The sequence below is a fragment of the Melanaphis sacchari genome, unplaced genomic scaffold (assembly GCF_002803265.2).
Source record: "Melanaphis sacchari strain LSU unplaced genomic scaffold, SCAv2.0 Contig221_pilon_pilon, whole genome shotgun sequence".
NCBI lineage: Eukaryota > Metazoa > Arthropoda > Insecta > Hemiptera > Aphididae > Melanaphis > Melanaphis sacchari.
In genome coordinates, this window is record NW_020271098.1 from 777,147 (window position 1) to 789,490 (window position 12,344).

The 12,344-nt window shown below is 29.5% G+C and overlaps 1 protein-coding gene across 2 annotated transcripts in view; it reads left to right on the top strand.

The window, feature by feature from the left end:
* Positions 1–3,902: 3,902 nt before the first annotated feature.
* Positions 3,903–12,344, top strand: part of LOC112594231 (paired box protein Pax-6-like) — a 46,115-nt gene continuing 37,673 nt past the window's right edge. The window contains exons 1-2 of one of the 2 annotated variants that reach the window (XM_025338914.1): positions 3,903–4,411; positions 9,037–9,206. In XM_025338914.1, the coding sequence (XP_025194699.1) occupies positions 9,050–9,206 (157 nt within the window). In that variant the 5' untranslated portion in view covers positions 3,903–4,411; positions 9,037–9,049. The remainder of the gene's footprint in view (positions 4,412–9,036; positions 9,207–12,344) is intronic. The other variant, XM_025338916.1, reaches the window with a different exon arrangement.

The following is a 12,344-nucleotide window of genomic DNA, read 5'->3' on the forward strand; positions in this document are numbered from 1 at the left end:
CATCACTAGATTAAACTTTAACATTATTATTTTTATTTTAAAGGATAGAACCAATCTTTATTGATAGGCAATGTGACGTAAGCGTATCATATTTTACTTAATATTATATCTATACTATATGTCTATATCATTACATTGCAGATAGTTTATTATAAGTTTACAATAATAACGAAAAGCGAATTTGTTTATTTAGTCTATATAAGTAAGGTACAAACGAAAGTTGTAATCAATTTTCAGACAACGGGGAAAATTATTTAATATTGTAAAATAGTATAACTATTACAAAGATATGAGATAAATAATAAAAATATTGAAATAAGCTGGTATACTATTGGACATTTTCTTTCGTTATACAAAATTTGTTGTTTATCGGTCATCAGTTTATATTGTTATGTCTCTATAAATTACTGTATATGTATAATATAAAGCATAATATAAATTCATATCAAAGGGAAAACCAATACGAAACAGAAGTCGATGAATGGAAAGTAATGGATTATATTAAGACGACTGCTGGATAATGATGGTATAATACAGGTTTAAGATGGTTAGTACTTGGCAATTTTCCAGATTTGTTTATCACATTATGCGCCGTAGGTGTATGTCAAAATCGTTCTTAATATTATAGATTTATATGATACTTTTTATTGATTTTGTATGAATTGAATGTTGGCAAAATTCGAATTTATTAAACGTAGCACATTTTCTTCCTAAAATTAACTGTGTTTTTTGTTTTGCAGTAAAGTGCGGGATCCAAACGCCTATCAAGTATACCTATATACCGGAATCTGTATAAATCGCGTTCCCAAAAAAAGGTCATAGTCATATACTATGTAAATTACGGCCAATGTACTTTTAAAACATACGTAAATTGTGGCCCGCGTATTTTTATAACATATGTAAATTGCGGGCCGGAATGTTCCAATTTCCGGTCGGCTGTACAATTTAAAGATTAGTAATAAATAACTAATAATCTACGATGTAAATATCAGTTTGAGAAGTCAGGGAACAAAAAGCAAAAAAAATGACTGAAAAAGAAACATTTATACATGAAAAATGTATGAATTGCAAGCAAAAAAAAATTACTTGGTTAGACTAAGTGTAGAAATTATCTTACACATTTTTACCAGCTTCTTAATTACAGTTTTTTTTCAATAATATATTTGTTAATGATACACATTTTTACCTAATACTTTATTATTACTTGTTAATAATACATTTTTTAATTATAAACAAAAAGCAGCAAAACGAACATTTTTAACCATACCAATACTAAAACAATTATATTGCCAGTCCTAATAAGTCTGAAAAATGAGAAGGAAAATATTGATTTTAATATATAAATTTATATTTTATATAAATTATACCTCGGCCGCAGTTTACATATATACAAAATATACCCGGGCCGCAATTTATACAAAAAATTAAAAATAAGTCACAATTTACAGCAACCCTTATATACGGTGTCTAAGATAGTAAAATCTAAATATTTGATTTATGTGATTTTTTTTTTTTTGTAAAGTGTACAACTTTCACGTACTTTTTCTGTAGATACTCAATATTAATTTTGATTTTAACAAACCACATTATAATTGTAGAGGTAGTTTAGTAGGGACTAATGAGCAAAGGTATTTGTATAATTGTTATATATTTTTGTTTATTATCAATAATTTTGTCTGTTAATATAACATAGGTACTTGATCTGTCTTTTTTATCATAATAAATTTTGTTTTGAAATTTTGAGCACCTCTGTCACTAAAAATAAATAATAAAATGCGATTGATATATAATATGTATTACATAACTTTAAAGGGATTAAGGAAACTATAATTATGATTTCATAATTACCTAAAATATTATATTTTACGATAGTTTCGGAAAATTACACTATTAAGACAGTAAAAAATGTAATTTAGTAATATAAATTATAATCATGTAATATTATTTAGCATTCAAATAATTTAAATAGATATTCACCTCACCAATACACCACAATTCTGTGCATTACACATTTTTTATAATATACCTACTTTATACGTATTTATACGTATATGTATATTAAAAGTTAATAATATACAAATAATATATTTTTATTTAAAACGGCTGATTTAAATATATAAAATATAAAAATAAAACCCGGATAATATATATAATACAACATTATATCTAAACCTAAGCGTCTTACCAGATATACCGTGGCGTATGAAATAAGCATCAAATCTATAGATAGTAGATATACTTATATCTACTGTTTGTTTTTTGGAAACAATTTTAACGAAAGAATATGTGATTAAGAATTTATATTATATAAGATATACAACCTAACCTAAACCGTGGCTACTCGATCTGGATATATAACTAACACAAACCTAAAATAAAGAGATAATAATATTAACATTTATTTAGTGGTAAAATAAAAATATAAAATAAACCGTATATTTATACCATAGACACAATTGATACAAAAGTACCTATAGGTATTTTCGGTACTGATATTTTAAAGAGAATAGACAGTATTTTTAATTCTATAGAAATTATACAGTTTGATGAACTTACATATTATATATATGCGTTATAAATATCACGGATGCATTTCAACAATTAATCGAGCCATTCTCAGCTCAGTAAGTTCACTCACTGCAGGATTTTTAAAATTAAAGCATTGAGCCATTTAATGCATAGTATAATATATACTAATGCACATATAATTATATAAAGATACTCCTGGCAAGGCTATATATGTCCGTATGCAATATGTATAAAGGCACGTGTAACTTGTAAGCATATAGTACAACGTATTATATGTGTTTAATATAATATGTACATATAAGTATTTAATAGTTAGATATATCTATTATATAATATAACCACATTATATATCATAGTATATAATATAATACATCTCATGATTCTGATGATGTATAGCACGCTTACAAATCATAGTCAAATGAACACGGATGCAGAATGGCAACGTTCCACTAGCTATTATACCTACGTATAATAGGCGTATAAACATCCACAGCTATATGTATAGGTAGATATCATACATGTACAGTGCACGCCATAATATGCATAATATGTACGGATAATATAAATAAATATATCTATACACGCGTATATAACATGTACAGACATTGGGATATATTGCGGCGGTGGCGGAACGCGCGCGTGACAATGTTTATACCTCTCACTCGTCCGGTATATATAAAAGCGTGTTAACAGTTTGCTGCAGTGTCGGCGGATAAGGGTGGTGGGTGAAGGATGTAGTGGGTTGGTGGTAAACGAGAGAGGTGAGAGAAAAAAACAACAATAAATACAAACGTATACGCGAAACGCAAACAAACGGACGTTACAGCGGAGCGGGATAACTTCGTCGGAGCTGCAGGGTGACGGTCGGCGGATAAGGATTTGTGTGTATATATGTGTCTGTGAGTGCGTGCGGGGTTGGGTGTCGCTATATATCCGACCGGGTGGCGGGGAGATAAAAAGCGGCGGCGTTATCAAGGGGAGGGTTAGAGGGGGTGTCGTGGAGTTAAAAATGATTATTATTATAATGCCATCGGAGCGGGGTACGAACGGCAGCGGCGGTGGCAACGGCTGTGCCGGCGCGGCGAGATGAACGAGTGGCGGATGCGGTGGGGCACTCGCGAGCGAACGCGCGCGCGCTGGTGTGTCGCGCCTGGCGGATGGAACATATCTTCCGGACGAATGAGCGCGACGTTCTATATCGATCTGGGCGCCGGCACGCGATTGGCGGACGGGCGGCGCTCCGGTCCCACCCCCCACCGCGTTCCGACCTACCCCGAAAAATATTTTACACACGCACCGCCGCCGAATCCCGCGGTAGTGCCCGCCGTACGCTAATCCCTCGCACCCTCGCCCCACTCTCAATCACCACCACCACAAACGCTGCAGCGGCAATCGTCTCCCGCCACCGCCGCGCGCGCGGGAACCAGGCAATGAAACACACGGTGGCTTCGTCGGTCGCGGCGCACACGTTACCGAACCGCGCGACCACTCGAAGCGCATCACACGCTGCACGCGGCTCCCGTCCGGCAACACGACGCGACTACGTAGTTATAAATTATATTTTACACGCGACTCCGCGATACTGAAGACCTAATTTAGTTTTTAATTTTCTCATCGTTTATTATTTACGTAGGTACACGAAAATCGAATAATTTTAATAAGTTTTTTTTTTCTCAATATTTTGTTTTTCGTTTTCTACGCGCATAAAATATAACAACAATAATACATCTGCCTACTGCAGTGATGATTAAATCGGATTGACCGTGGTAGCCACACGTGAAAATCCATAAATATAATATACTAATATATTATATTGTATTCGTTAATTTGGATTACAACGTCGTTCAGTGCGTGGATTTGCTATTTTATTCAACTTCAACACGTGAGTAATAATATCGTATTATAGATACATTATATGTTATTCATCAAAACATCTATGAATTACCTACCTAGTATCTATATAATAGACAATAGGTTCATGGTTCATTGGTATAAACACACATCTGTCACCTGTATTTTTTATTTTTTTTAAATATTATCAAGAGTCTGTTAATACTTTGAATGACAAGTTTGTCTTTAACCCTTCTTTGCTAATAACGGCAGTAGGTATACCTATTATCTCTAAGTAGATATATATATTTAATTTGAATATAATACAAGCGTATTTTCTATAATATTAAAATATATACAGTATTTAACACAAATCATAACATAATACATATTATATGTATATATGCATAAATAAACTATTTTGCTTTACGATTCTAAAAAATAAATAGCAGGTATTCCATATTAATTTATTCTTATATATATATATATATACTTACTTTATTCTATAGTTATGTGTATTGATATACCAATGTCTTATTATATTACTATTAATAACCGGCACTTTTAAAACATATTATACTTAAGCACGTATTTTACACGATTATCAACATAATATATTACATGCAGTTAAGCATTTTACAAGTCGGTTACGGTATTATAAATTATAGTTCTAACTTCATAATCTATATTTTTAAATTAATATGAATAATACATAATATAGGTACATATAAAGGACAAGGATTATACTTAGATACATTTCTTATATTTAATACTCAAAAACCTCACTAAATTTGAAATACTAATAATATTGATAAATAATTATTGGTTCGTCTAGTTTTATAATAAATTGTACATATATTATACATATTATACGATGTATATACCGCTTTTAAATATGTTTGACGTCTGTGCAGTGTACATATTAAAATTATATTGTGTAGGCACCTAATTCTGTGTATATACAATCAATACTATAACTTATTATGAAAATAATTGCATTTACATATACTACCTGATTTATTTGTCCCAATAATCAGCTGAAATTACATAATTATAATATAATATAATCTTTTAATCACTATTTATATTTTTTTAATTTTATTTGTTTATGAAAAGTAAAAATAGTATTGATGTAAATGATAACTAAGAATTGAGTGATAATATAATAAGTACAATTTAATTGTTAAATTACTTTAGTTTAACTTATAATAATAGGTATTATTATTTATATATTATAAACAACACAGTTATTCATTTTTCATTCAATAACTCATGTAAAACCTTCTCTTATTTTTACAAACATTTTGAATACATAAATAAAAATATACAATATAATAATATATACTTATATTATTATGTTTTACAGTTATACATACAACTTACATTATTTCATTTTATAGATTAATTGAGTGACCATATTATTTATTACACCGTTTGTACAATTTTACGCATCGTAAGTAATATAAACACAAAGAATTTCCATATAGGAGCTAGAAAGAGTTCTAAACATTTAATTTTTTTACAAGAAAATCTACAGAAATTAAAAATCTTTAGCAAATAATTTAAAAATTCACAGTTAAAATTAAATATTTCATAATTAAATTGAATCCATAAAGAGTTTTGCAGTTTTGTTAAGTAATTATAGTTATTAAATATACATAGGTATATTTGTTAAAATACTTTCATTTAGTATTATAATCACAGTAAACATATTAAATAGTTACTTAATATACCTATACATGCGAAAATTATAGTAGGTATACCTATCTAAAAAGTAAAGATAAAATAATTAGATATAATAAAAATATATATGGTACATGAGATTTTGTTATTTATATATGTTGTATAGGTATTTAATTATTATATTAACTATATTTAAATTTATTTAAATTAGGCTTTATCCAAAACCAATAGGTAATTTTGTAAAAAAAATTAGCCAATAAATTATAAAGTTATTTACAGTTTATTAATTAATATAATTATATATAATATTAATATAGTTAATAGTTATACAGTACATACATAGTATTTACATTTTTTACACTATCCCAAAAACATTTTATTTATAGTAAAACAATTGCTGAGAAAGTTAATTTTACTGCAACACATTAATTATTTTCGAAATATTCAGTATTTTAATCTTTTAATTCATTATGATACATTTGTATAATGTGTAGATAATACATTCTAATGAAATCACTAACATCTCAAATAAAATAACTACTTATTTTAAGTTTTTATTTGAATGATTTCCAACATAACTATTTACTAAAATCTTTGTTAAATTTAGCGGTTTTAAATTTTAATGTTATTGAATTAAGTAATATTCGTTAAGTTAACTAATTTACGTTAGAGCACATATTTATTATTAATATAATACTTATGCCTATAAAGTTTAAAAACAACATAATAACTAAAATTAAAAAGCTTACTAATTGTTTTCTAAATAAATATTTAGAAAATATAGCTATACCTCCTTTATGAAACATAAATTTAAATCTTAATATAATATTTTAAAAATATAAATAAGAAAACAAGTGAACTAAAATAATATAATTGAATTATAATTAGTACATTAATACACCAAATAATCATATAAATATATATATAATATATTATACCTAGATATTATAATAATATATAATAAAATCAATATTTAAAATATTTATATATATTTAATATTATTAATAATAAATAAAATAAAATATAGGTTAGTATATTATAAGTAGGTGTATACCTAATTTAAAAACAATATTTAAACTTACTATAGTAACTTACATACATACAAAGTATAAATGTAAATTAAACGTGTACAAATAAAAAATTAACATCTTTTACTAAATAAAATAAATTACACCCTGTTGTAATAATTATTTACGTTATATTTTGCAAATCAAAAAGCCGTATTATATATATAAAGGATAAAAAAGGGAAAAAATATTTATTTTTGTTTTATTAATCTCTTAATTGTAAAATAAATGTGAAGGAAAAAGAGGTAATTAAAAAAACAGCAATCACGTAGAGCAATAACAAAAATAAAAACATAGTTTAAATAAACAAAAAAAGAAGGTGGTTAAATGCTATATTATATACCTACAGGAAGTCAATTACAATTAGCGACATAATTCGCGAGGGTTAAATGTGAATAACTCTTAAAGCGGGGGTGTGTTTTTATATTATTTCATTAATAGTTTTCCCCAGAGCGAGTATCGCGTTACCATTTCGAGAACGTATAGCGTAGGTATATATAATATACATATATATATATATTGAAATATGTGAGAAAAATGAGTGAATATAGGTACATAAATATATATACTTATACACGTCGTATATGTATCGTTTGTATATTGCACAATATATTTTTATATTTGTATATATATAATATGGGTACGAATGGTACGATACACAGCCCAAGTCTTTTTATACGTTGCGCCACTTGTATAGATATAGGCATATAACGTGACACACGCTAATAATGTTGTACTATATATATTGTTATTATTATTATTTTCTTTTTCAACCCCGACTGAAGTGTGCTCGAGGGGTTCTAAAGTGGTCGAATTATATCATACATATATATGTGTATATGAATGATATCATCTCAACAGAAATGGCCGTGTTCGAGTGGCCTTCGCTATATTATGTATATTGTTAGTATTACTATTATGATTATTATTATTATTATTATTCGTAATAGTACTAGTTTATACATACATATACCGGAACAAATTAGCTTCGGAAACTAAATATAGGTAATAAACCACCCTATATGTATATAATGGTTATATAAAAGTACCTAAAAATGTTTTTAAATGTGCTAAACCACACTATAAAAACATATTTATAACACAATACGTCATAGTGTTGGTGTATACCTGCATATTATATTAAAAGTAAATTAATCGATGTGATAATTGTTGTCATAAAATGATTGATAAGAATATCAGATAACTATATTAAGTGCTTATATAATTTTATCTAATTTTGGCATACACGATGTTTGCATACACACATAAGTAGGTATATTGCTCAAAGCTGGACAAGTTAAATCATTTTTTAACTAATTTAGTTACCTAAGCATTTATTGAAGAAAAATAAAAGTAAAAATTTCAAAAGAGTTACAACTTTTCAAACAAATGATTGCAGACACTAAAATGGATTACTCCACATAATATCGAATTAATAAATTATAAGTTTTTGTATCTTAAATCTTTTTTTTCCCCAAAAGCATAGATTTTAATTCTTGTACGTACATATTTGGAGTCATATTTTCTTGATTTTAATTTCTATTTAACTTCTGAGCCCTAATTATCATAACTTATAGTATACTACCTGAACTAAATAATACCTACAACATAATATCGATACTCGTTAGGTAAATAAGTATATAAATATTATATATTACCGCGGTTACGGATTTATATCGATAGGTACGCATAATATGATAAACACGTTTTCAGGCTTCCGGGCGGGAAGTCTAATCCTATTATCGTCATCATATTATATACTCGTGCAATAGACGATATAGGTACACACATACTACAATATTATTCACGCAATATATCTGATGATTGATGCAAACATAACTTATGCGCTAAATCTTATTACATCGTGTAAAAATTATTATGTATTACACATCCCTCTCAAATCAACATTTTCGATAAACTGTTCCAGAGCTCCTTTAAGTATGTTACAAGGCATTACAAGAACGGAACAAGCTGGCTTACTGCCTCATCATCATCACCATCACCATCATCACCATCACCAATCGTTGACATCTCACCATGGGATAGGAACGGGATCAGCGTGGCCGCCAAACCATCACGATGATCTCGCACACAAAGGTAAATAACACATGAATTTTACTCATCCCGCCAAAATCCCATATAAATACCTTTATTATTAAATAAAATATAGGTAATAATTTATACCGAGTATAGAATTTATTGTATAAACACCACACACGTATTATAAAAAACGAGTTGAAGAGTTAATAAAATACGATAATTTTTATTAAATATACTCGTACCTTCCTGCATACGGTTTTTTTTATACGCCGCACACATTAAATAAACTCAATAGATCGGCTATAGTTTAATCAGCAAGCATGAGTTATACAATCTGGAATATATTATATGAAGAAAATTTAAGTAAGAAAGATAGTTGTATGTCTATATATATTTAGAGAGAGAACATTTTCAACGGGTTGCGAGGAAGTGTAGTGTTTCTATCATTTTACATATGCGTGTATGTGTATGAATATCGTGTATGGTATATGTGTGTGTGAATGTGTGTCGGTTTGAAGACATGATTCCGTGTGACTGGTTCACTCATGGATGGAAAAATAACCGTGCGTGTACAGAAACCAGCTTGCCGTGTATAATTAAAGGGAAAACGGGCGGAAAAAATACGTACACATAAAGGAAAATGTTGTTTTTTTTATATTATTATTATTTTATTAAAATAAAAACATCAGACGTATTGGGTTTCGCCTGACGGGTTTCGGCCACCCTGTGTACAACGGTGTAGCGGTTTTATGTTTACCTTCAACATGATGGAAGACAATATCTCGTTATACGACACCGTATCGAATGAAAAAATGTACCTATATATGAAATAATATTAGATACATCGAGTTTATGTAGGTATAAACATATGTATATAAATATATATATATGTATAACGCGTCTGTCAAATGTCGTCAAGACCGACATATCTCGTGTGCCGATGCGCAGTCTATATAGTGCGTATATAGGTAATGCAGCCGAGATTGCTATACGCCTATACGTGATGACATGCTTGTTTTCCTTACGTAAAAATCACTTCTTATTATACGAATATACAGTGACGTATTTACCGGAGAATTCAGGGGTACTATACCCTCCCCCCCTCCCCAGAGAAAAGCAAAGAAAAAATAGAGACAGCAGCATATTTATAAAGAAATAAGTAAAGAAATTATACATTTATAAATTATAATAATATTTTTCTGACGACGGTTTTCAAGTTGCGACTAAATATTTAGTGCGATAAAGGTAATAGGCATTAGATACCTTTAAGATGCGCCGCGGAAGCAATGCGAAAGCAGTTCCCGCGGCATCGTCGGTTCAAAACTGGAAAAAAAAAAAGATACCTTTAAGATAAAGACTTTATCGCACAGAAAAACTGTTAGAAACTATCATAGTTTAATAGATTATATTAATAATCACGTATACATTTTGAAACCCCCTCCCCCATCAGAAATATTTGAAAATACACCACTGATTATAGTTCCAATTACTAAGACCTTATAGTCATAACAATGATATGTGTACTATATAGATATTTATCCTGTATAATTATTACCAAAAGAAAATTATCAATTTACAATTTTAAACTAAGTAACCTACATAGATATAATTAAAAATAACAATAAAAATTAAAAATATAGCGGAATATTATATTTTAGTAGGAGAATATTACATAATATTATTATAATTTTTGATAAAATAGTAATATTATCTCAAACCACAATAGATTTTTGTCTCACCAAATATATAAATTTATAAAAATCAATTTAATATAATTTATTATTTTTTAGTTTAAATCAGACAACTTTATTAAAATCATGACGCGTGTGACTATTATAATATACATGAAATTACAGTTTTTGCAAAAAAAAAAAAAATAACTATTTGATCTCTAAACATCTAAATCTCTGTATAGAATAAAAATATCAACTTCCAGGTGGTTATCTATGTACAACATAAATACAAAAATTATCTATTAATAATAAAAAAAAAATATATATAGATACAAACAGATTAAAAAATATAGTGATTCGCTTCACAATAGTTTAATACAGATTTTGTATACTGATTATTTGTACGTATATTTCTATGTACATTTACATACGTATATAAATACTGTACTCATATTATAGCTATATAAGCTATGGTAATTTTTTCATTCGATTTATAAATCAATAACTGGTTTCTGTACAAAGAACTATCTGTCATAAAAAAAACCTGAGAGTATAATGTATTATTATTGTCATCATTATTATATTTTTATCCGCGAATGAAATTTAAAAACGACTCCACGACTGCGTCGCGAACAATATACGCACGCGGCGTTGCCGATCACAGCCACAGAAACGGCGTATAACAGTAGGAAGTCGTCGATATACGTACCTACTATATTTTTTATTTTTTTTTTTTATTTTTATTATTATATCGTCAACGACGACGCGACGTCAATCGTGTGATGAAATGCAATTAATATTATTTTTATTCGGCGTCGACGACGACGACGACGACGTCGAATGCCGAGGACGAGAGAGTATACGAAAAAAAAAAAACACATAGGAATAATAAATCGCAGAAAGCCGAAAGGGTTGTACAGAAAACATATTATACGGTGCAAGAACCTCAGCGCGCAGACGGAATACACGCACAATACGATGATAATGAAAATAATAATAACAGTTAACCGTGTACCGCGCGCGTTTATTATATTATTATTATATAGGCCTCGAGGGACTCGCGAGTTGTGTCCTCTGCGTGCGGCCTTCGCGCGCGTATAGGTGTATAGGTGGTAGCGTGCGTACGTATAGCGGCGGCCCGGCTCAATGGGACGTGGCAAATATATCGTTTCCCAAACGGCGACGCTAATTTAACGAGCTCACACGCTGCGCTCGCGCGGTCCCTTTTTGCGCTCGGTAACGCGGCGGCATATTATTATTATTGTACGCCGTATGTGGGTTACGGCGGCGTACATACGTGTATTCTACACACAGCTGCGGCTCCGTCTCCTTCGTCATCTCCTTGGTCTCCTTCGCTTCTGTTCTCTCTTTCTACGACGTTTCGCTCTCGGTTATTTTTTTTTCACACCTGTCACCCGCGATTATTGTATTTTTGCCGAAATTCCGCGGATCGTCTCACGCACACGCGCACGTTGGATGAGGCGTATAATATGACGATGACTACACTCGAGCGTACGACAAA